The 26,285-nt window shown below is 43.8% G+C and overlaps 1 protein-coding gene across 3 annotated transcripts in view; it reads right to left on the bottom strand.

Annotated features, from left to right (window-relative positions):
- Positions 1-25,871, bottom strand: part of CMTM5 (CKLF like MARVEL transmembrane domain containing 5) — a 43,807-nt gene extending 17,936 nt beyond the window's left edge. For 2 of the 3 annotated variants that reach the window (XM_068242307.1, XM_068242300.1), the window contains exons 1-2: positions 25,326-25,871; positions 22,720-22,872 (exon numbers count right to left, since the gene is read on the bottom strand). In XM_068242307.1, the coding sequence (XP_068098408.1) occupies positions 22,720-22,872; positions 25,326-25,424 (252 nt within the window). In that variant the 5' untranslated portion in view covers positions 25,425-25,871. Of the gene's footprint in view, positions 1-22,719; positions 22,873-24,586; positions 24,683-25,325 lie in introns of those variants that run through there. The other variant, XM_068242312.1, reaches the window with a different exon arrangement.
- Between the last annotated feature and the right edge of the window lie 414 nt (positions 25,872-26,285).

The following is a 26,285-nucleotide window of genomic DNA, read 5'->3' on the forward strand; positions in this document are numbered from 1 at the left end:
CCAAAAAAGCGCTGTCACAAAACACACACAGCAGGGCAGAGCGCGGCACCCCTGGGAAGTGTCTGCGGCGCACCAGGGCGCCGTGGCACCCACTTTGAGCACCACTGCCCTAGAACAACAGGGAAGCCATATGGGGAGGTGGGGGAAAGCAGTAAACACCAGGGAACTGTATAGGGGAGGGAGGACCACTAGACACCAGAAAACTTTATAAGGGAGGAAGGTGGCCAGTAGAAATTGAGGTTGGCCTGCGACTGGGTCCCAGTGTGTTTCGGCCCGCCCGCGAATAGATCGCAGTGTACAGTGTTCGGCCCACTTTGTATTTGAGTTTGACACCCCTGATCTAATACCTGAAGAGAGCTAAAGATCCAGAAAGTAATGAATCATAAAGGACTACTTTTACGCAATTGAAAAACAAAAACTAAAATACAGCACTTTTGCTGCAATTGCAGATCAGCTAGATTGCATTTTACAAATTTATAAAAATGTTGGTATTTGCCCACCTCTCCAATACATGTTGTTTTACAGAACTTCTTGTGTTCCATACCTGTCTAATGCAGCATGCCATACATTTCATCACTACCCACCCTCCAAATGCACCATGGCAGATGACCGTATTTCAGGTGTTCACAGAAAAAAACCGATTTGCCCAATCGCTCAGACCACAAATCTTTTCTCAACCAGGGAGTCAACCAGTTAACACCTGGATCCCAGCGACAGGTGTCAAAATCCAATGTGAAAAGAACAAACGACTGGGTCTCAACCTGGATTTATGCAATTATAGCTTGATTTATTAGTAGCACAGCCACTAGATAGCACGACGTTTCGGCACTCAGCCCTTTATCAAATGCTTTATCGAATGCATTTGATAAGGGCCTGCGTGCCGAAACGTTGTGCTATCTAGTGCCCTTGCTACTAATAAATCAACCTATAATTTCATAAATCAGGGTCGAGACCCAGTCATATTTCAGGTGTTGTCTACTTCTCCAATGTACTATATTGGCTGACTGCACTACAGCTTCCATACCGAATTGCATCTCTTGTGGTGTTGTGCATGTCCACTCTTATATTGCCCTATGATGATTGAGAGCAGATATGGGCTTCTTACAGACTTAAAGCTTGATAATGTACTGGTTAAGGTCTCTGCCTCTGACACACGGTATCTGGGTTTAAAACTCGACTCTTCCTGTTCAGTAAGCCACCACCTATTCTGTAAGGTGACCTTGGGCAAGACTCCCAACTGCCTTAATCTTTGCAGTGTTATATGATTGTGACAATATATACAGTATGTAAGTTTCTGTGACATCCTAGTCAAAATTCTCTACTTTGGTTACTGCATTATTTTGTAACTGTACTGATTGCAAGCCCTTCTCGTGACTTCTCTGACACTTATTTGTATGTAATTGTGAGCACCTTTGCGTACATTAAAGCCTGGCTTTGTTTAAAAAAAATATAAAGCTCTATTAACACTTTAACAGTGAGCGATAGCTTTAAACTGCGCCAAGTGATACAAGGTTAGTGTTGTCAACGCCCCAGCCTTCTGGTGGTCATATGATTAATATTTCCTGATTGATTTTCAGTGTAGTAGAGCACGCCTAGCTCAATAAATCATCCTCAGTAGATCTCTAAAGGTTGCTAAACATTCATCAATTTTCCCAGTGGATTACTGGCAGGTTCCATCGTTCTAATCGCATCTGGCAGAAATTTGATGCTCAACCAGTGGTCCCGTGCTACTCAGGGCTGTGGAGTCAGTACAAAAATCCAACTCCGACTCCTCAGTTTATGAAACCTCCGACTCCAGGTACCCAAAATTGCTCCGACTCCTTAGTCTAATACTTCCCAGGGCTGTGGTGTTAGTACAAAAATCATCTGACTCATCAGTTTTATGAAACCACCAACTCAAACTCCGACTCTAGGTATTAAAAATTACTCTGACTCCTTCACTTCTGACTCCACAGCCCTGTTGCTACTGCACATGTGCATTGTAGATGAGGTTGGGTGTCCCAATGCTGGATCTACCTGGTGGAGGACAGGGGAAGCCTTTCCAGGATCCAGAGACTTCCCTCTCCCAAGATAAGCATCTATGGTACTTTATAAATACAGGGTAATAGTAATAGTAATCACATGCATGCCAGGGTAATAGTAATAGTAATCACATGCATGCCACTGACAAGCACAAACAAGTCACACAGTCAATTATAGTAGACAAGCACATATCTCTCTGCCTGTTGTTTTGGTAACACATCCAGCTGTCTAACAAGGAGAGTATGGCGGCCATTACAATAATCCATTCATAACTCCATTTATACAAATAGAGTTCAAAACAATGGTGCTATGTGATGGGGAAACAAGAAACAGAGAAAATGATGCAGAAAGGAATCAATGTCACAAAGCATCTGACAGCATAATGAGGGTCCTCGGTTAGGATCTTCCCAGCACCCCGATGACATCCCTACATTGCATGCTCACAGCTAGCATAAACAGAATAAAGTGAGAAAAAGAACAAAAACAATTGTCAAGCTCCAGTGTTTCCTAGACCTATGCTATAGTATGCGGACATAAGTGTCAGAGTAAAGTGGTGTAGATAGAATGCTTGTATGATTTATGAAAGCACTTAGTACTATCTGTTCACCATGCTACTGTATAGAGTATGTTTATAAGTCTCCTTGCACATAAATGTATCATTTCTGGAAAAGATGATGATGAATGCATTCAATATCAAATGGTAAAGTCTGTCTTAGTCACTGCCAGTAAAATGAAGCAAGGCTACAAATGTTTGTGTTTCCCCTTCAATTCAGCTACGAATGAGACGATTCTGAGCACACTTAACTGGACGTTATAATACAAGCGATTGCAAAACCAGTCCTTACATAGTTATTGTGAACCTGAAACCAAAATATCTATATATCTAAAAGGCCATTGTAATATACACAGCATGGACACAGAGCTGTGCACACATATTACCACTGCCTGTGTAATGACGGGGAGAGTGTGTGTGCGCACGCGTGCGATGGGGGTTTGTGGTGGGCATGCACGGCAGGTGGGTGGGGTGGAGTCTTTAAAGATTTAGGGGGTTACTGGAGTAGAATATCCACACGTGCATCCACCCCTAAGCTATGGTAGACCAGCAGAGTAGTAATTTTCACTATTTCTGACCACTAAATTAAGTAATAATGTAAAAAAAAATGCAGTACACTTAAATACATCAAATCTTTTTTTTCATACAGTTTATTTCTGCTGTTATTTGTATTTTTTTTTATTTAGCAGTCTGATTCCTCAACTGACATATTTTTCAGCTTTACATTGCTTAAAGGCACACTTTATTCTACTTATACATGTTTATGCTGCAATTACTTCAGTATGTAAACTGCAGAAGAGTTGCCTCTAGTTCCTATTTAGCTATTTTATTGGCAGCCTTCCCTGATGCGCAGCAATAAAATTAAGCAAAATGTAATGCAAGTGGCTGTAGGGGGCAGATTAGATGGGAGCCTCTAAGGGTAGGAACACACTAGGCAGAATCTCATCTACACAAATAAGAATGCATAAAATGATTCCAAGCCTCTGAACTGTTTTAGAGAATATCAGAAAATAGGAGATCTGGCAAATATACTGGAGTTACAGGTTGGCTCTGTAATATTAAAGTGGTCTGAAAGTCAGCATTTCTACTTTGCTCTAAAAGATTCATCACAGCATGAAAGCTACTATCACAGATTTTTTCTAGCAGAAGATCACTGAAATGGTTAAACAAAGCACTTTGTCCTGCTATTCATCTTCAAATCTGCATCCAAACTGGAGATAACAGTATCTTTGTTTGCATTCCAATGTTGATACGTGTGTAAACACAGTGTAAGAAGTGAAAAGGAGCTCTCTGTGCTTCAAGCACACAAACAGCTCAGAACAGCTAATTAGAACATGTTAGTATATAATAAAAAGCAGTTTGAATGAAATGCAATGGCAGGTTTCAGGGCAAGATAAACTACACTTTGGAAACTTGTAATTTGTAAACAGACAATATTACTTATGCACAAAAGCAAATATGATAATTGTATAAGTAATAAAAAGTAGGAAAACACATTTTTATTGAATGTTATGTCAGAGTTTCAGACCATTTTAACCTCCTTAGCGGTATGTCCGACACTGTGTCTGGCATACCGCCGTCTGTCCTCATGAGTGGCCCACATTGAATAAATATGCAGAAATAAAATAGAAAAACTTTCTGCTAGCACTAGGTTTGCTAGTAAATGTGTCTGGCACCCATGGATAATACAATACAATACAATACAATACAATAACATTTATATAGCGCTTTTCTCCCATAGGACTCAAAGCGCTTAGGCTCTCTCAGATTCAGTAATTAGTAGGATGAAGTATTCACACAACAAAAGTTATATTTCTGCAAATGCCAAACTAAACAGGTGGGTTTTCAGTCTGGATTTAAACATGTCCAGGGATGGAGCTGTCCTGATCTGTTGAGGTAAGGAGTTCCAAAACGTAGGGGCAGCATGACAGAAGGCTCTGGGACCAAAAGTTTCCAAGTGGACTCTGGGTATGACTAGATTATTAGAACCTGTTGATCTGAGAATGCGGGGATTGCTACGCAGCTGCAACATATCTTTCATGTATCCAGGGCCTAAATTATTCAGGGATTTAAATGTCAGTAGGCCGATCTTGAATAGGACCCTCCATTCTATAGGTAGCCAGTGAAGGGAGTGCAGGACTGGCGTTATGTGGCAGTGACGGGGTTGGTTGGTTAGCAGTCTGGCAGCAGTATTCTGTATCAGCTGTAGTCGGTACAAGTCCTTTTTTGGAAGGCCAGTGTAGAGAGCATTGCAGTAGTCCAGTCGGGATGTGATGAAGGCGTGGACTAAGGTTGGCAGATCTTCTGGGGGAATGAGGTGCTTGATTTTTGCAATGTTCTTCAGGTGAAAATAGGATGATTTCACCACAGCAGAGATTTGAGTTCTGAAGTTTAAATCCCAATCAATTAGAACTCCCAGGCTACGCACATGATCAGAGCTGCGCAGATCCGTGCCTCCTATTTCCAGTGGTGAAGACTGCAAGTTAAGTTGTTTTGTTATCATGCTCTGCCCTCCTATCAGAAGGACTTCAGTTTTGTCTGCATTTAGTTTCAGCCAGTTGTCATTCATCCATTGCTGTAGTTCACGTAAGCAGGCGTTTATAGTTAAAGTTGGGTCTGTCACACCAGGCTTGAAGGAAAGATATAGTTGGGTGTCGTCTGCATAGCAGTGGTATGTCAGGCCATGTTTTTGGATTAGTTTTCCCAGCGGTAACATGTAAATCGTGAAAAGCAGGGGAGAGAGGATTGAGCCCTGGGGCACCCCATACTTAAGTGATACAGGGGTGGACAGGAAGGGCCCCATAGACACTTTGTGGGTTCTGCCACTCAAGAAGGATTGGAACCACTGAAGAACTATGCCATCAATGCCGCAGTATTTCTGTAGCCTGTTTATCAAGATGTCATGGTCAACTGTATCAAAGGCTGCAGAAAGGTCTAGCAGTATGAGGATGGAGCACTCTCCTGCATTCCCCTGCATTCCCCCGTCTATACAATACCCAGCCTGGATCCAGCGATCGGCGCAGCCTCCCTGCACAGCTCCGCTCTCTCTATGGGGAGGATTGGGTTTGCGCATGACGTCATGATGTCGCCGACGTCATGTGCGATCCTCCCCATAGAGAAGACTGGAGCTGTCCGGGGAGGCTGCGCCGATCGCTGGATCCAGGCTGGGTAATGTATAAACGGGGGAGTGGCAGGGATCGGGGGTGCCAGAGACTTCTACTAGCTAGCCTAGTGCTAGCTATAAGCTTTTCAGTCATTTAGGACAATCATTTAGGAATCGGGCAACATGTAACAAAACCTCCTGAGCGGCGTAACGCTCAGGAGGTGAACAAGCAGACACCTTGTTGCATTCAGCAGTTCTGGAGGTGTATTTAGCTATCACGGACAACAAAGGGATGGCTTGAATCCTCAAATGCTCCTTCCAACCTGAATAATCACAAATACTTCCTGTTAAGAAGGCAAATTTCTGTTTGGAAAGTATATCATGACATTACAAACTTGTGCAGCAATACTGAAATGATATTGACCAAGACATAGGAAAGATATTCCTGTGCCACATAACCCATGGATTAAACTGTTTTTGGAGATCCAGATCTGCATTTTAAAACAGAAAATACACTGCTACACTTTATCCTCCAGGCAGCCAAGTGGACTACTGCAGCCAATTGCTCTTTCACACTAGAGCCCTTTTTCTGCGGTGTAAAAGAAACTTTGCGTTGCCCAAGTCCATAGACTTTCATTTTACCTTTCACACCTGACGCTGCGTTTTGGTGAGTTGCGGTTCAATGCACCTGGGAGCGTTGAACCGCCGGGATCCGGCGTTTTCCCATCTGGTTAATTCATTACTACCGCCGCTAATCAGCATCGCACCACAACATCCCGATGACACGCCGCAGGCTATTCAACGCATGCAGGAAACGGCTCCTGCACACGTTGTATAATGTGAAAGAGCTCTATATAGAAACCCAATAGAAATATAAACACATTGAAAACAGCGAATTCTATATATCTGATAGAAGTGAAGGGAAAACAGTCAGAAAACGATAAGAAAATGATCAGAAAATGATTGGAAATCATATTGGACATGTTGGAAATAATCGATCTGACAGTAAATCTCATAGTGTGTACCTAGCATAAGGTCATGATAGGACAGAGGTGTTTCATGTTGTCTGGCTGTGACTATCTCCTGGCTATTTTATGTACATTACTGAAAATGTGTTGTCCATGTAGAGAAGGAACAAATGTCATTCTAGATGAGGTAAGAAGCTTTAAAGGACCACTATCGCGAAAAAAGTAGGCAGTTAAAATGTGACAGATGACAGGTTTTGGGCCAGTCCATCTTTTTAAGGGGGATTCTCAGGGCTTTCTTTGTTTTCAATGGCATTTCCTGAACAACAGTTGCAAAATCTAACTGACATAATAGTGTGCAAGTGATTAGGGAGGCCGGCTGGTATCTTGCTATTTTGGCAGTTAAACTGCTGTTCAGGAAATGCTGTTGAAAACAAAGCAAACCCTTGAAATACCTTATGAGGAGATGGATTGTCCCAAAACCTGTCGGTTCTGTCAGATTTTAAATGCTTACTTTTTTTTCGCGATAGTGGTCCTTTAAAAGCTTTGAGCGCAGCTTTCAGCTCTAGGACATTTAAAACAGTATTTTTTTTAAATTGTAACTTTTTTGAGAAATAAAAATACATAATAACAATAAAACAATTATGTATATATGCAAATATTTGTTCCAGAGTAAGGCTGTGATGATTAATGCCACTACTCAGATGACTGATTATTGGTGATCTGCGGAACCACCAAAAATACAGACGCTATACTCGATTATGTGTGATCCGCAGAATCACCAATATTACCAGTATAGCAAGAACGAGAGCAGAGCGTAAGTGTGTGTCTGGTGCCACCGTAACTCTAATGGTTTTACAGGACCTTACCACCGGAGTTGGTAAGGAACACTCAGGACACCAACAGAACAGACTAGACACAAGGCCCCCTAGTGGGGCTGGAAGGTACAGACAGATAAATACGGTTCTAACGGTCACCTGTGGAGCAGGTGATTCAGACCTTACTGAAGTCTCAGAGATACAAATAACACGGCTCTAAAGGTCATCTGTGGAGCATGTGATTCAGACCTTACTGCAGTCTTAGAGATACAAATAACACGGCTCTAATGGTCACCTGTGGAGCAGGTGATTCAGACCTTACTGCGGTCTTAGAGATACAAATAACAGATACAAATAACACGGCTCTAATGGTCATCTGTGGAGCAGGTGATTCAGACCTTACTGCAGTCTTAGCAACACGTTCCTTCCGTAGTCTGGACTCTCCACGGGGAGGAGTCAGACTGGGAGAGGGAAGGACAGAACGTGAGTGACACCAGAGAGAGGGTGTCACTAACAGGTCTGGCGTTCTATAACGATCGGTGTAACACAGAGAGGGTCTGATTACCGGTGAACTGCAGTATCACCGAGAATGCAGAATATACCCGATTATTGGTGATCTGCAGTATCACCGATAATCAGATATATAAGCTAACCTCTGGACACCTGAGTAACGAGTGTTTGGTGCAACTGTAATGTTTTGAGGGCTGCACCTCAAGAGCAGGTACAGGGCAGCAAGGAGTACTGCGCAAGTACAGATTCCTTCCGAAGGCCTAGACTTGCCCGAGGGAGGAGTCAGGCTGAGCGCAGGTAGGACAGAGCGTGAGTGACACCAAAGGTAGTGTCACTAACGGATCTGGGAACTGCCTCTAACAGTAAGGTCAGTTCTCGCGGTCGTGCAAGCCAGGTCGTAAACACACGGACAGATAAAGTACAGATTCAGAAGGCAGAGGCGGAGTCTAAAGTACAGGCAGGGTTCAGCAACAGGGTATCAGAAATATCGAGGTACAGAATCAGGAGTGCAGATGCGGAGTCTACAGGCGAGCCGGGGATTCGGCAACAGAGTATCAGAATAGCAAGGTACAAGATCAGAGTTTCAGAAGAATGGTCAGACAGGAAAACAGGTCATAACAGATAATCACAATCAAACTAGTACTTTAAACTATCAACATAATCTAGCTAAGTGTGGATCCCCGGCTCAGGCCGGTTCTAGCACACTTTGGGATCTGACTACGGTCTGAGTACTGACACACAAGTGTACACAACGACAGACGAAGACAGAGTAACAACTCCAGGTTTAAATACTGACAGCAGATTCAAGCAGCCCCGCCCGAGGGGCTGAACCAACCTGCAAGGAAGATTGACAGGTGGAAGTCAGCTGACCACAAAGTCAGCTGATCTGTCTCCTCTGCCCATAAAGGTCCTTTAGCTCCATGTAAAGGTCCTTTTGCTCCATGTGCAGGCGTGTGGACCCAAGCTGCTGTAACAGAGATCCCTGTCCCAGCTGAGTCGGGAAGCGACACCCGGGATGGCTTGGCCAGAAAGGTGACATCAGGTGTGAAAGCAGCTGCGCTGCTTTCCACCAGAGGTAACGTTTAAGATCGTTACAAAGGCGTTGTAAATGTTATACTTCCAATGCAGTTGCCACTCACAGTAGGTATTATAAACATACAGTACTAAATCTCTTATTAACTGGTTTTGGACTAGTCCATCTTCTCATGGGTAATTCTCAAGGTTTCTTTAGGCAAGTATTTAAAGTGGACCTAAACACAGAACTTCCTCTCTGCTCTAAAAGATTAGCAACAGCATAATAACTTTTACAGAAAAACATTACTTTGTTACAGCTGATACAAATTCTGCAATAAATCTGCAGTGTGTCTACTTCCTGCTTTCATGGAAGCAGACATGGGGTTAACATCCTGTGTTTACAAATTAGCTACTCTGCTGAGGCAGCCAACTGACACAACTGAGAGGTCAGATTACACTTTGATTAGTCATACATGAGGGAGCATTAGACAGGCTAAACTCTCTAAATCCACACAAGGTGCATTTCTCTCTGTTTTCATTTTGTACTTTGAAAGAGTTCAGGTCCTCTTTATTAGGGCACTCTGCAAAAAGAGGTCAAATATATGATGGAGGGATTTCAGTATTTAAGGTAGAAATCTCCCTAGAGGAAAGTAAATAAAGGGACAACTAATAAATATATGATTTACTATCAGTACAAAAATAACCCTACAACAGAGTGTATATTTGTCATTTTGAAAGGCTGCTAAGCTGTGTGGTGTCCTGTAACATCATCATACAATTTTTTAAAAATGTTCCCAGTGATCTGTACAGTAAACTATTTAGCTGTTGCAATCCACATATGCTCAGTAACCATCAGCCCTAATTGTTTTGCCAAAAGTCTGTTCTATGGAATATAATTCGTTCTCTCATTTATTTCGATTTTACTGTAAATTAATAAAAATACCTCGAAGTAATTACAGTAAATTCCCCATTATCTTGTAGCAATAGGGATTGGCTGATGCCAGATAAGTGGGTAGCTCAGTGGAGTAGTGGTTAGAACTCTCACCTTGCAGCACTAGGTCCCCAGTTGAAATCCCAGCCAGGACACTATCTGCAAGGAGTTTGTATGTTCTCCCTGTGTCTGCGTGAGTTTCATTCAGGCACTCCAGTTTCCTCCCACATCCTAAAAACATGCGGATAAGTTAATTGGCTTCCCCCAAAACTGGCCCTAGACTACGATACATACACTACAAGATAAATACATAGACATATGACTCTGGTAGGGATTAGATTGTGAACCCCTTTGAGGGACAGTTAGGGACAAGACAATATACACTGTAAGCGCTGCGGAAAATGTCGGCAGTATATAAATACTAAATAATAATAATAAAGTGTAGTTGGGTTCTTCAAAAGTCAATGTTGAAAATAGGCTTAGCTAAAAAACAGTACCATACTTCACACTGTATACTTATAATAAACACTGTATTAATGTTAAACTACAGTAATTGAAGACAAAGGACAGACTTAAAGAGACACTGAAGCGAGAATAAATCTCGCTTCAGTGCTTATATTCAGCAGGGGCATGTGTGCCCCTGCTAAAACGCCGCTATCCCGCGGCTGAACGGGGGTCCCTTACCTCCCAACCCCCCCCCCCCTGAAAAATCTACGACCAACTTGGTCATAGATTTTGCTGCTCTTGAGGCAGGGCTAACGGCTGCAGCCCTGCCTCTCAGCTCCGTCTATCAGCGGCGCATCGCCACCTCTCCCCCGCCCCTCTCAGCGAAGGAAGACTGAGAGGGGCGGGGGAGAGGCGGAGATACGCGCTGACAGACGCGCGTGAGGCAGGGCTGCGGCCATTAGCCCTGCCTGAATGCGGAAGAGATCCCCGCAAAGAACGGAGGGGATTTGGGAGGTAAGGGACCCCCGTTTAGCCGCGGTATAGCGGCGTTTTAGCAGGGGCACACGATATTTATTCTCGCTTCAGTGTCTCTTTAAAGAGACACTGAAGCGGAAAAAAAAATTATGATATAATGGTTGTGTAGTACAGATAATTACTAGAATATTAGTAGCAAAGAAAATATTCTCATATTTTTATTTTCAGTTATATAGTTTTTTCTTTATAACATTGCATCATTCTCTAATATTTGCAGTTTACACACTACTCTACATTCTAAATGATTTTACAGAGCGTGAACTTTTGAACTGTTCTCTGCAGAAAAAAAAACAATGCAGTGCCAGACACTTGAGATAATAAGCTTTAGAAGACAGAGCTCTCTTTGACTTTAAAAGTCATGGAGCTCAATGGCTCTTTTGCATAGATAACTAGAGTTTCTTAACTCTTCCTGTACTGGAAACAATATTAGACTTATGTCTCGGTTCCTAATGTTTTATTTCTTAGCTGTACTACACATACAAATCATTATATCTGGTGCTCTGGCGCTTTGAGTCCGCCAGGAGAAAAGCGCGATATAAATGTTCTGTGTTTGTTTGTTTTTTATACTTCAGTGTCACACGTAGCTTTGTTCGCGTTCCTGCGCATAGTGCAGGATGCTATTGCGGACTCGAACGCCAAGAAAGCTTTGTGTAGCCCGGGCCCTTACCATTGACTTGTAAGTCGATGGTAACGAAGCTGCACCGCTGCGGGAGAGCGGAAAGTCGTGCAGGACCGGCGCGGGACTGGACGGCTGCTGGGGGCTTGGGGAAGCCCCAGGTAAGTGAAACATAAGAGTGAACAGAGGCGCCAGCAGGATAAAAGGTACTAAAAAGTATAAAATTCCTCAGGAGGTGGTGGTGGACTCGCCTCCTTGAAGTAGACAAGATACTGTCAGCTTTTTAACAGGTTTATTTATATACTCCAGACAACCATGCAACGCGTTTCGCAGGTATATTCCTGCTTCCTCAGGCCATAACAAATAGGAGTACACGCAGTACAGTCTCAAGGTCACGATAAGCGCCTCAGAGGCGTTTATCATGACCTTGAGACTGTACTGCGTGTACTCCTATTTGTTATTGCCTGAGGAAGCAGGAACATACCTGCGAAACGCGTTGCATGGTTGTCTGGAGTATATAAATAAACCTGTTGTTAAAAAGCTGACAGTATCTTGTCTACTTCAAGGAGGCGAGTCCACCACCACCTCCTGAGGAATTTTGAACTTTTTAATACCTTTTATCCTTCTGGCGCCTCTGTTCACTCTTATATTACCAATATCCACCCGTGGTGGAGGGGTCGATCCCCATCTCTTTTTTCCTGATCTACAGAGAGCGACTTTTAATCCTGAGTGAGGACAGGTCTAATCTCCTCACCTCCCTGTACAGTGGTTACCTAGGAGGTAACCCACTTTTGTGAGTATATACACTATATACTTTTCGAGTCCAACCTTACTACACTATATTGGGCTCTCGGTGTCCCCAGTTTTTTGTTTAAGGTAAGTAAAACATTTTGTTTTCAGGGAATTTACAGTTCCGCTTTAAGATAGCTATACACTAGTCAGAGAGGTATAGATTTGATAGAATCCTTCCACTCATTGCACAAACATAAGCATGTTTAACAGATTTCAGAATGGAGTCTATTAAAAATATATCTAACCACTGCATTGCACTGTCTGATGCAGAGCCGTCAATTTGTTGCCGCTCCCGACCCTCCGCCAATCGACTGAAATCTTCTGTCCGTTATGATCGCCTGATTTCATCCCAAAATCGATCAGGGGGCTGGCACGTTGGAGCATCAGATTTGATTAAATGATCAAATTGGTAGGATATTGACAGGTAAAATCGGTCAGTATATGGACTATAATAGGATCTCTTATTAGATCAAAATCTGCTAAACCAGAGGTATCTAAACTGTTGGAAGTATCAACGGTATTATTACCTAAACTGCAGTATAGTAAAACAACCACAAAATGCCACTGTGTGTAAAATGTGATGATAATCTTTATGGGATTGTTATTTCTTGTATTCTATCTATGTTCCTCTCTGTTCCAAGTATGCTACATTTCCTGATGGTGGTGTATGTTTTATCTCTGCATGTTTTTCTTCAGTAAAGAGGACGTTATACTGGGTGCCTATCTGCATGTACAGACCACTCTGCTCCAGCATAAACTACATAGTGTTTAATTTGAAAAAACTTATTTTTTTGATATGTAAAGTATATTCACTCAAGTTAGGTATACATTGAGAAAGTAGTAATGGGTTGTTTAAAAAATTCTACTAAATTCTATAACATTTTATCATTCTGTACTTGAGCTAATCTTTCTATAATCGATTGAGCTGGATAAAATTGATTTGGTGATTGCGTATAATCCATTAACATGGCAATGATTAATGCTTCTAAATGTGTGAAAGGTATATAAGACCATAATGTTTCCTTGGATATGTTCCACCAATATTTAGCTTGATCTAAACTTGAGTTATAGTAAAAAGAATCCAGATATGGAACTCATATGCCTTCATAAAATGTTTTAGTAATAAATGTAACTTTTCTTTTTTCGGTTTAAATCTAATTGTATATTTTACGCTGGAGCATTAAGTAACTACTGGGCAAAGGGATAGGGGCTGGATCTATATACAGTCATGGACAAAATTGTTGGCACCTCAGAAGTGTTTCCAGGAAATCAAGGTTTTCTTGAAGAAAAGTATTGCAGTAACACGTTTATTCCCATTGTGTGTATTGGAACAAAACGTAAAAAAGGGGGGGGGGGGGGGGGGAAAGCAGATTGGACATAATGTCACACAAAACTCCAGAAATGTGCTTGAGAAAATTATTGGTACACTTAACTTAATATATGGTTGCAGACCCTTTGGAAAAAATAACTGAAATCAGTCGCTCCCTATAACCATTAATAAGCTTCTTACACCTCTCACCTGGAATTTTGGACCACTCTTCCTTTGCAAACTGCTCCAGGTCTCTCTCATTGGAAGGGCGCCTTTTCCCAACAGCAATTTTAAGATCTCTCGCAAGTGTTCAATGGGATTTAGATCTGGACTCATTGCTGGCCACTTCAGAACACTCCAGCGCTTTGTTGCCAACTTGCCAACCATTTCTGGTTGCATTTTTGACTTATGTTTGGGGTCATTGTCCTGCTGGAATACCCAAGATCTCGGAAGCAAACCCAGCTTTCTGACACAGGGTTTCATCTGTCCACAAGACATTCTCCCAGATAGATTTTGACTTAGGGCCTGTTCAGACTATCTGCGTATGAAGAATGCGTTTAAAATCAAAGAAACGCAAGGTGAAAAACGCATGCGTTTTTCTTGCGTTCTAATGCGTATTCTATTGCGTTTTGCACACACACGTGACCCAGGGGAAAAAAAAAATTATGGGAACCGCAGAGGAAAACGGACGCTAAAAACGCAATAGTACGCGTTTTTTATACGCGTCCATAGACTTTCATTGCGTCCGTTTCTATGCGTATCGCACAGAACTGCGTGCAGCAATGCGGATGAGAAACGTATGCGTCTCATACGCATACATGTGAACTACCCCATTAAAAAGCATTACGAGCCGTTCCTATGCGTTTTTGGTACCCGGACGCATTCCCTGAAAACGGCTAGGAACGCACATAGTCTGAACAGGCCCTTACTCAAGTACATTTAGGCAAACTAGTTTTGCTTTCTTATGTCTCTGTGTCAGCAGTGGGGTCCTCCTGGGTCTCCTGCCATAGCATTTCATTTCATTTAAATGTCGATGGATAGTTCAGGCTGACACTGACGCTCCCTGAGCCTACAGGACAGCTTGAATTTCTTTGGAACTTGTTTGGGGCTGCTTATCCACCATCTGGACTATTCTGCATTGCAACCTTGCATCAATTTTTCTCTTGCATCCACGTCCAGGGAGATTAGCTACAGTGCCATGGGTTGCAAACTTCTTGACAATGTTGCACACTGTGGACAAAGGAAAATCTAGATCTCTGGAGATGGACTTGTAACCTTGAGATTGTTGATATTTTTCCTTAATTTTAGTTCTCAAGTCCTCAGACAGTTCTCTTCTTTTTCTGTGGTCCATGCTTAGCGTGGCACACACAGACACACAATGCAAAGAATAAGGGCTTGTTCACACAGAGCAATGTTGCTGTTATTTTTGTTTGGTTTTTTTAGCTCTGGCGATTAAAAAAATCACCTTAAAAGCGCTAGTGTAATGGCGCTTTTGTGAGTGTTCTCACATAAGCGATGAGCTTTCTATCCAATCGCAAACGTGGCTCCTGCACCATTTTTTGAGCATTTGCAATGGAAGATATAGGGAAATCGCAAAGCGCTTGAAAAAGCACTTTGAATTTGCGATTTCCCTGTATTTATTAATTTCCGGGTAAAAGAGTTCACTTCCTGACGTGAAAAGGAAGTGAAAAACATAATCACTGCACAAAAGCGCTTCGAAAAACCCTTTTCTAAGCGAAAATCACTCAGAAAGCGCTTGGAAAAGTTATTCAAAAATAGCCCTAGAAATCGATCAGAGCTTGCAATAATGCTGGTGATTTATAATGTGAACTAGGCCTAAGTGAACTTCTCTCCTTTTTATCTGTTTTCAGGTGTGATTTTTAAATTGTCCACACCTGTTACTTGCCCCTGGTGAGTTTAAAGGCGGTGCATGCTTGAAACAATCTTATTTATACACAATTTTGAAAGGGCGCCAATCATTTTGTCCAGCCCATTTTTGGAGTTTTGTGTGATATTATGTACAATTTGCTTTTTTTCCTCCCTTTTTTTGTATTGTTCCAATACACAAAAAAAGGAAATAAACATGTGTATAACAAAACATGTGTTACTGCATTTTTTTGTGAGAAATACTTGATTTTCTGGAAAAAAAAATCTGAGGTGCCAACAATTCCGGCCATGACTGTAATAATTTGGGAATAGTATGCCATCAGTGGCGTAACAATAGGGGATGCAGAGGTTGCAACCGTACCAGGGCCCCTGGACCAGAAAAGGCCCACCAGGGGTTCTCCTTCATTCAACTTATTAGCTTTTGATTAGTGCTATGCTGGTAATGAACACCTCTATATGTGCATTGCATAGCGGTAATCCTTAATTAACTTTTTTCTAAATACATCTCTCTGACACTGCAGCTGTCCTTGGTAGGTTTTAGGGCTCCATATCAATAGAGTGCTTGTGGCCCCATGTAACACTCACACCAGGGCCCCTAGCTGCTTAGTTACGCCACTATATGCATGCGCAGAAGACCCCGACTGACGCGACTTAGCCCGTTACTAGGGCTGATTGCTGCTGAACGAAGGCACATGGGAGGATGGTGAGGGACTCAGCGGTGCTTGTGGGGCTGGAAGAAGCCCCAGGTAAGTATTAAATATTTATTTTATAGCGTCTCTGGTTTACTTTAAATAGTGTGTACCATTTGTTTTTAAAAGTTGCATCTTCATGTATTATTAATGTTATTTAGTAATTATATAGCACTGACATATTCCGCAAGGCTGTACAGAGTATATTGTTTTGTCACTTACCTGTCCCTCAGAGGGGCTCGCAATCTAATCCCTACTATAGTCATATGTCTATGCATGTATCATGTCTGTATCGTAGTCCAGGGGCAATTTTTTAGGGTGAAGCCAGTTAACTTATCTGTGTGTTCTTAGAATCTGGGAGAAAACTAAAGTGCCTGGAGGAAACCCACGCAAACATAGGGGGGAACATACAAACTTTGTGCAGATAGTGCTCTAGCTGGGATTCAAACTGGGGACCCAGTGCTGCAAGGCAAGAGTTCTAACCACAACGCTACCGTACTGGCCACACATGTTACTAAATCATATGTAAAGCTTTTTATACATTTAGGTCATGCATCTTAAAGCCCCGTCTACACGGGGAGAGGTTGTAGCGATCCGGCGGCTCGATTAGCCGCCGGATCGCCTCTTCCGCGTGCCCGCCGCGTCCCCGCTCGCCGCGCGTGCGCCGCATTCGATTCCCCGCTCGTGCCCGCTCGTCCCCGCCGGCGCCGCTTATCTCCCGCACGATTCCCTGCCATTGTTCCCTCACGGGGATCGAGCAGGGAATCGGCGGTGCGGAGATCCGTCCTGTCGGATCTTATCAATCGAGCCACATCAGCGGCTCGATTGATAAGGAGCATCGCGGCCGCATCTACGCGTGTAGATGCGGCTTTAGATTTCCCCACATTTATCTAAAGAGATTGATGCTCAGTTGTCTGGCAGCCCTGCTGATTTGGCTGCAGTAGTGTCTGAATCACACCAGAAACAAGCATGCAGCTAATCCTGTCAGATTTAACAATAATGTCAGAAACATCTGATCGACATGCTTGTTCAGGGTCTATGGCTAAAAGTATTACAGGCAGAGAATCAGCAGTGTAGCCAGGCAACTGGTATTGCTTAAAAGGTAATAAATATGGCAGTCTCCATATCCCTCTCACTTCACTTGTCCTATTAAGGCCGGATTCACACTGTAGCATATTAAAAACTGATTTGCTTTTTAGTTTGAACGAATGAGAATCCTCCCTGGGGAGGGACGATTCTCATTGGTCTATTTCTAGCCAATTGCAGCCTGAGGCCCCTTTCACACTGGGATGATTTAATTGCATTGCGTTACCCTTTTTTACCGCAGAGTAACACTAAAGCAATGAAAGTCTATTGGACATTTCATACCTGATTCAATGCGCTGGAAGCATCGCATACGACGTGAAAGCATCAGCGCATTACGGGGCAACATGCGTGGTGACATGCGGTGACCAGAAGTCATGTAAGTCAATGGTGCCACAAATATTTTAAATTGTTTTGTGTGCGTGATAAATTGTTTTGTGTGAGCATGCATGAAAGAGTAATTTTCTATACACTTCTTTGCAGTTCAGATTTCCGCCACAGGATGTGAGTGCTAGAGAGCCTCACTTATATTTTGGCTTGCTGCCATAAACTACATTACCACACATTGCCGCGGGGAATCTGGGGATCTCCGAAGCCTATTTTAAGCGTTGATCACACAGCCACCAAAACACTGGTTGTGGTTTGAAACCGGCCTAAAGCTTTTGATGGGGCTCTGGGATTGGTATACCGGTGTGTCTAGTGTGCATGGACCCCAATAGAGCAGAGAAGAACTGTAATGGATGGTGGCTGGTGAGTATTTTGCAAAATATGTGTTGAGAAGCCTAGTCAGGTTGGACACCGTCTGTTCTCATAGGCTAGCATTGATTCCATAGGGTTCAGCTGCTATCTGCTTCGTCTGGCTGATCCAGAAAAGTAGAAAGGGACCCAAACTTGCGTTTCCCTCACCGGGATGGAACGAATGGATCCGTTCTACACTCACTAATGTGACCGGATCCTATTGCCTTGCATAAGATCAGTTTGGGTTCATAACATTTTGTTCCGCTAAACTGAATGTTTCCATTGCCAGTGTGAACCCAGCCTAAGCAGTAATAATGGACACATCTGACAGGTTCCATTACTAATTTGAGACTCTTTCTAATGTATGCCAAAATGAAGAATCTTAGCAAAGGCTCCTTCAACACAATCTAGCAAGCCCTCAAAACCCACCTCTTTAAAGCAGTAGGATTAGCCATACTATGCCAGGGAAAAAAACACATATATAAGTAGATAAATACTTGATCTACTTACATAACGTATTGTACTGTACATGTTTTGATTTCAGTGAATTTTATATAGTAAATGAAGAGAATTCTGTTCCTGGTGGGAACCATGTCTTTTGCCCACAGCTGAGGCCAAATACTGATGTCATTCTGCCCTTTACTTTTTTCTTTTCTCCTCCAATTGCTGAGTCACCTCAGCCTTGCTTGTAAACACAAGTGAGCAGAGGATAAGGTTTCAGATAAGCAGCTAGGCAGGAAAATAAAGGGAAGAAGAGGAATATATTATAGATAAAAAGAACCCCCAGCATGCAACTGTTTGGCACTGACTACTAAAGGGCCAATGCTCCTTAAAGAGGAACTGTAACGACAAAACGGCCCCTGGGGGGTACTCACCTCGGGTGGGGGAAGCCTCAGGATCCTAATGAGGCTTCCCACGCCGTCCTGCGTCCCTCGGGTGTCTCGCTGTAGCCCTCCGTACAGCGGTGACGCAATATTTACCTTCCTGGCTCCTGCGCAGGCGCTCTGATGGCTGTCGGCTCCGAAGTAGGCGGAAATACCCGATCGCCGTCGGGTCTGCTCTACTGCGCAGGCGCAAGTTTCCGGCGCCTGCGCAGTAGAGCGGACCCGACGGAGATCGGGTATTTCCGTCTATTTCCGTGCCGAAAGTCGCCACAGCGCCCCCGCTGGAGCCAGCAAAGGTAAATATTGAACTGACAGTCGGCACAGTCGCCGGCTGTTCGGAGGGCTGCGGCGAGACCCCCGTGGGACAGAGGACGGCGTGGGAAGCCTCATTAGGATCCCGAGGCTTCCCCCACCTGAGGTGAGTACCCCCCAGGGGATGTTTTTCATGTTACAGAGTCTCTTTAAAGGGGAACTGAAGAGAGAGGTATATGGAGGCTGTCATGTTTATTTCCTTTTAATCAATACCAGTTGCCTGGCAGCCCTGCTGGTCTATTTCTCTGCAGTAGTATCTGATTAAAAGCAGAAACAAGCATGCAGCTAGTCTTGTCAGACCAGACTTATAAGTCTGAACCACTGAAACACCTGATCTGCTGCATGCTTGTTCAGGGGCTATGGCTAATAGTATTAGAGGCAGAGGATCAGCAGGGCTGCCAGGCAACTGGTATTGTCTAAAAGGAAATAAACATGACAGCCTCCATATACCTCTCTCTTCAGTTCCCCTTTAAGTATGCGATAACTCCAAATCATAACAGCAGAAAAACTTTTGAAAGTTTTGAATGCAGGATTAGCATCTTTATCACTTAATACATTCAGACCAGTTGCTGTTGAAATTTGATTTTTATGGTGACAATTCCACTTTAAAGAAAACCTGAACTGAAAATTAAAAGTCAAAATAAGCATACACAAGTCATACTTACCTTCCATGTAGTCTACTCCTCAGTGTCTTTCTCCTGTCCCGCGTCCTATTTGTTCACTATGATCAAGGGAATTTTCCGTCCTCCATTTTGGAAATGGCCATTACCCCATAACAGCTTTCTGGTCAGCACAAAGTTACTGTAACATTGCCCACTTGAGCCATAGGGAAACATGAACATTACCTGGTACATCAGTTTTCCTCTCAGCTATAACTGCCAGCAACTGATATTTTACTAATAGCAACTGATATATTTCAGATCTGACAAAATATTGTCAGAACTGGAAGGGATCATTGTCAGAAGACAATGGTGAGCTTCTGAGAGGAACTGATGGCAAGGTAACTATGCAATGTTCATTTGAAGTTACCTCATGTGTTTATTTTAAATATTTTTACTCAGTACAGGTTCTCTTTAAGATAGCCTACCCACCCCTTACCACAAAAAAACTCTCTACCAATTATTTATTCTTCAGCCGTACCTATTGTGTCCACCTCCCCTCCCCTTTGGCAGGGTGCTCCCTTCCCTAGTGTTTTCTACATGATTGTGTTCTCCTTTCATATGATTGCCTCATACCTGTATTACGGGGCCTACCTAACCAACCCAAATTGCATGATCATGTATTTTGTACCACTTGCCTTGCACAGCTTTGTTCTATGTTGTATAACCTTGTTACGTCTGTCATCCTTTGTATCATTGTTTGTATTTATTGTCTATGTTTGTATTTATTGACCATTTATTGTCATATGTTGGCTCTTTACAAATACAGTAAATAATAATAGCAAAGTGTTTTGAATACAATGCTAGAATTGCTTTTTCAGTAAAACCACTACAACCAAAGAGGTTAAACACACTTTCTAAATACCCCCTGGTGGATTCTGCTGAACATCCTCTCTGCATCCAAAGTGACAAGCAGAGAAGGTATTTGAGTAATTTCTGTAAATCTTACTTATCAGCCTTTGAGGGCCATCTGGGGCTTATCAGCCTTTCTTAAAATCCACTTGATATGGTGCAATTAAAGGGACTCCGAGGAGTGCCCGAATTTAAAAGAATACACTTACCTAGGGCTGCTTCCAGCTCACCGTAGGTGGCGAGGTCCCGCGGCGTCCTCCTGGGTCTACTCGTTCAGCCTCCGCCGACCCCCGGTTATTCGCGTCAGCCAGCGACACCGGGCCTGGTGTCAGGCCGGCTCTTCCTGGGTATTGATGCAATGCGTCATCACGCCGGCCGCCTTGTGTCATCACGCCGGCCGGCGTGACAGGTCTGCGCATGCGCAGAAAACACGCACATGTCCAGCGCTGCGTAATATGTTGGCGCTTTATAAATACAATAAATAATAATAATGCGCAGACCTGTCACTCCGGCCGCCGTGATGAAGCGGGACCTCGCCGCCTACTGTGTACTGTGAGCTTGAAGAAGCCTCAGGTAAGTGTATTCTTTTAAATTCGGGCACTCCTCGGAGTCCCTTTAAGTTCATATATACTGTTACTAGTCATTAGGGAAGTGTGTTTGTCATTATATTTTTATGTCTAATGGTGCCCATACATCAGACGATGTATCTGCAGATCGACTAAACGACAGATTAAATCTGATTGGAAATAGACCTGTGGCGTACTCTTATACCACAGGCGAATTCCCGATTGATTCCAGCATGACGTCACACACACACACGTATACGCCAACAACCTCATCAGGCGTGTGTATCGGAGGCAGTGTGGAGATGGAGCCAGCAGTGGACACCGGAAAGGTAAAGTATAATTGCATAGGGCACATTGTACATTAGAGGAGACAGTGACAGGGGTTTAGTTGTGTTTGCCGCTCATCCCGATATCGCATGCCGCACACCCGATCAAGCATCTACATCTTGCAGCATGTCTGATCGATACATGCAACCAATTCTGGCTCCAAATTGATTGCATTGTCGATAAGACATGTGTTTGGCGGCTCCGTTTTTCATCTGATTATAATAATCGAATCAGGTGGTCGATCGGCTGTTAAAGAGGAACTCCAGTGAAAATAATGTAATAGAAAAAGTGCTTAATTTTTTACAATAATTATGTATAAATGATTTAGTCAGTGTTTGCCCATTGTAAAATCTTTTAAATCCCTGATTTACATTCTGACATTTATCACATGTAGAGATGTGATTGAACAGTTCCCCCGCGAATCTCTATGTTGGCCGTACTACTTCCGGGTCACTATGACCCGTAGTAGTACGGCTGCGCTGGGCCGGCGCTGCGCGTCTTTGATCGCATGCCTGTTGCCGGGCACTCTCTGCGCAAGAGCGTGACGTTACTCATGATGCACACCGCCGGCCCAGTGCAGCCGTACTACTACGGGTCATAGCGACCTGGAAGTAGTACAGGGTGAAGGGTTCGCTGGCGAATGGTTCGGGAACCGTTCGCCAACATCTCTAATCACATGGTGACATTTTTACTGCTGGTAGGTGATATACCTGCTGCTTGCTTTTTTGGCAGTTGGAAACAGCTGTAAACAGCTATTTCCCACAATGCAACAAAGTTCACAGACAGGAAACTGCCAGGAGTACGTACTGAGAGTTTCTTGTGGGAGGGGTTTCACCACAATATCAGCCATACAGAGCCCCCTGATGATCCGTTCGTGAAAAGGAATAGATTTCCCATGTAAAAGGGGGTATCAGCTACTGATTGGGATGAAGTATAATTCTTGGTCAAGGTTTCTCTTTAAGTCTCCTGATGTATAACCACCTTATCTCATAAAATGTCTCAGTATACTCAGTCAGATCTTTCCCTGGCTTTGAAATGATGGTTGTTAGTACTTCATACAGTGTAGGAAGTGTAGGAAGCACTGTGACATCTGTGACACTGTACCCACCGTGCACGGCCAGTTGAGGGCTGTAAGGCGCTCATGGTAGTGACTTGAGTAGATGATGAGGAAGATGAGGATGATGAGAAGCTCAATCAGTGGGGCTGCCAAGTAGGACGATATGGATGCAGCAAAACAGATAAATATCACAAAGCAGAGGACCTGTACAGAAAATAGTATAGATTACATTGCAAACAATGATATTAGTAAGCGCCAAACTTATCAACAAATTACTCCTTTCACCTTAAAGCACAGCTGAAGTGAGATGGAAATTGCGGAAAGCTCCTTATATTTACAATTCATGAGTAAAACAAACCAGAGCTAAATGGGATACAGTTAAAGGGTTTCTAAACTTTTGTAAAGGGAAAGAAAATCCTCCAGATATACTGTATATTACAGTTAAGCAAACATAGCACACTCCTAAGCGAAGTACACACATGAGCAAGATTATTGATAGGAAACGATCCCTTGTGCGGCAAACTGGGCGATGCTGTACAGAGCCATCACTAGCCTTCAGGCTAGTGATGCATTCTGTAGCTATGGATGGGGGTGGAGGGACAACGATCAAATGACATGGAAGGGGGCGGAGGGACGACGATCAGACAACATGTTGGATCCTTAAGAGATATCGTTCGTGTGCTGTACACACATTAGAAAGGCGAGCAATTGTTGGCCGAAGAGGTCATTATTGCTGTTAAGGATGACTTTTATCTAATGTGTGTGTGTACTTTTAGCTGTGTTTTATGTAAAGACTGACATGGCAGGCAATTGCTGGGAATACACGGGTAATTTTTTGAGCCAGACAGATGGCTCGATAGATAACTTCCGACATGTCCAATCTCTCGCTCGATCATTTCGCCACTCGACTTGTGATAGCAGTGAATGGAAAAAGATAAGAAAAACGAGCGATAGATAAGAGAATCGACTGCAGCATCAAGCGGCGAAACGATCGAACGGGAGAATCGAGTGGCAAAAACGAGCCGTGTATGCCCAGCACAGGGGCAAACCCAGGATTTTCAAGGGGGGGATTCCTGAAATGTCTCCCTCAGCCACGCACAATACAGTATTATAATATGCTAGGACATCATGCTGGGTACACATAATGCAATTTAACGTCCGACTGACAGGATTTGACAATTATTTCCTAAATGTCTGATCGCCGCCTCTTCCCGCCCCTCTCAGTCTTCTTTCACTGAGAGGGGCGGGGGAGAGGTGGAGATACGCGCTGATTGACGTGCATGGAGGCAGAGCTGCAGCCTGGGCAGCAAAATGCACGACCAAGAAAGTCATGGATTTTGCACAGGGGATTTGGGGGGTAAAAAATCCTCGTTCTGCTGCGGGATAGCTGTGTTTTTACAGGGGCAAACATGCCTAACAGAAATAAAAGGTAAAAAGACGTTTTTTAAGTGGCTTCAGTCTCTTTAAGTTCCCCAGAGCTGCTCCATGCTCTGTACACACGCTGCTGCTCCATGATCTGTACACACGTCACTGCTCAGGGGCGTAGCAATAGGGGGTGCAGAGGTTGCGACGGCATCAGGGCCCTTGGGCCCTCCCTCAACTACAGTATTAGCTCTCTATTGGTCCTGTGCTCATAATAATCGCTTCTATAGATACTTTGAATTGTGGTAATCATTAACTAACTGTTTCCCGTCCCCTTCTTGCACCTCTGACACTGTAGCTGCCATTGGCAGGTTTTGGTGCACGTATCAACTGTTATGTATAGAGTGCTTGGGGGGGCCCAATGTAAAACTTGCATCGGGGCCCACAGCTCCTTAGCTATGCCACTGCTGCTGCTCTATGCTCTGTACACATGCAGCTGCTCCATCCAAACTGTAGGAGGGAAAGAAAGGTGGCGGTGCTGTGAGCTGCACGATACCTGGTGTCTCAACTTGTGCCTGTCCCCAGACACTAGTGATGGGAATTCCGGCTCTTCTCTGAGAATCGGCTCTTCTGAATCGGCTCTCATTAAAGAGCCGGCTCTTACGCTCTGAATCGGCACCCTATTAAATCTCAATAGACACCGCTCAGAATCGGAGTAAAAGCCCCGCCCCCGTCTCCATGACAACTTCAGACTGCTTCTCTGACTTGGGCAATCCCTCTTGCTACTGCTCTGCTCCGCCCCATACACTCGTACAAGCTGCAACTACAGGACTACATCTCCCAGCATGCCTCAGCGCCCTTTATTACACAGCAAAGCAGAGCTGTGTGGGGCGGCTGAGGCATCGGCTCTTTCAAAACTGAGAACCGGCTCTTGTCGTTCACAGCAAAGAGCCGGCTCTTAGAGCCGGCTCGTTCGCGAACGACCCATCACTACCAGACACTGCACCGGCCCTGGTCTGAGGGGGATTCAGGGCAGCTGTAACCCCCCCTGCGTTTGCCTATGCAGCATGAGCCCCTGAAAGTAAGTGACTACTGATAGTTTAATTCACAAAGGACTGTTCAATAAAAAAAAATCATGTTGGTAAATCATGTTGCTTCAATTCACTGGTGGTGGCAGCTCTGTTGCATAGCTTTAATTGGGAAAAATAAACTGATGAGCTGAGGTCCAGCCCAGAAACCTCATGATCTCATTGTGAATTCTGACACACGGTGAGACGCTATACACACTTACTTACCAGCTCCGCCAGCAGTAACTTCCCTTTCAGCGAGCAGAGAAATTCCTTATCCAGAGAGAAGCCTCCACTGGAGCCCTCGGCTCCCTCCCGTTCACTCATCCCCAGGCTGGGGCCACACGGGCAGGGATAAGAAGCGACAGATAAATCAAGAAGAGAAAAGAAACCAATAGAACCACAGGCAAAAGTTCAGAATGGCAAAGTATAGAGATAAGTACAAGTATAAGGGATAAAATAGTTTATTATTTGCTGTTAGTCTGCAGGATGCAAGAAGATGGGGGGAGGAGGGTCTGCGGGCTGAGTCTGTGGTGACCTGAGCAGAAAGTGGGAGACAAAAAGTTTCAGCAAGCTCAGCAAGGAACACAGCAAGTCCTCAGGTCGCTACTGTGAAGACAGAGGGGGTTACTGAATGGAGAACACGCTGCTCTGAGGTGTTGCAGATGAATTAATGAATAAAGTGGATGAAGCAAAAGGAAAGTTAGTTTCTTCCGGACTGTCTCCTGATGTGTGTGAAGGATGACGAGGATGAACTGAGTCTGAAGCAGCAAATGATCCTGATTTGTGTTACAGGAAGAGGGGGAGGGAGGGAGACTCGGGGAGGAAAGAGATGGAAAGAGACTGACACCAACGGCCACAGAGCTTGCTGAATAAAAACCAACAGTAATGAGATGTAGTGTATGTGGGGTCACCAGGAAAATAGCTGGACAGAGGCCACGGCGAAAATATTCTGCACAAGCAAACATAAGTAGCTCTGCAGAACGTAACTATATCATGCCAAGGCAGACATATGACTCTAGCAATAGCATATGCATTGCAGACATCCAACACGTGACACTGCAAAACACATCTCCTCAGGCAGAAGTTCAGAACAATTCCTTTACATCTACTAGGATACTTTCCGTGTGATTGAATGCTTCCACTATGTGCATTTTGTGTTGCAATACCATGAGAATGCAGTCTTAT

This window comes from Hyperolius riggenbachi, chromosome 1, assembly GCF_040937935.1.
Source record: "Hyperolius riggenbachi isolate aHypRig1 chromosome 1, aHypRig1.pri, whole genome shotgun sequence".
Lineage (NCBI taxonomy): Eukaryota > Metazoa > Chordata > Amphibia > Anura > Hyperoliidae > Hyperolius > Hyperolius riggenbachi.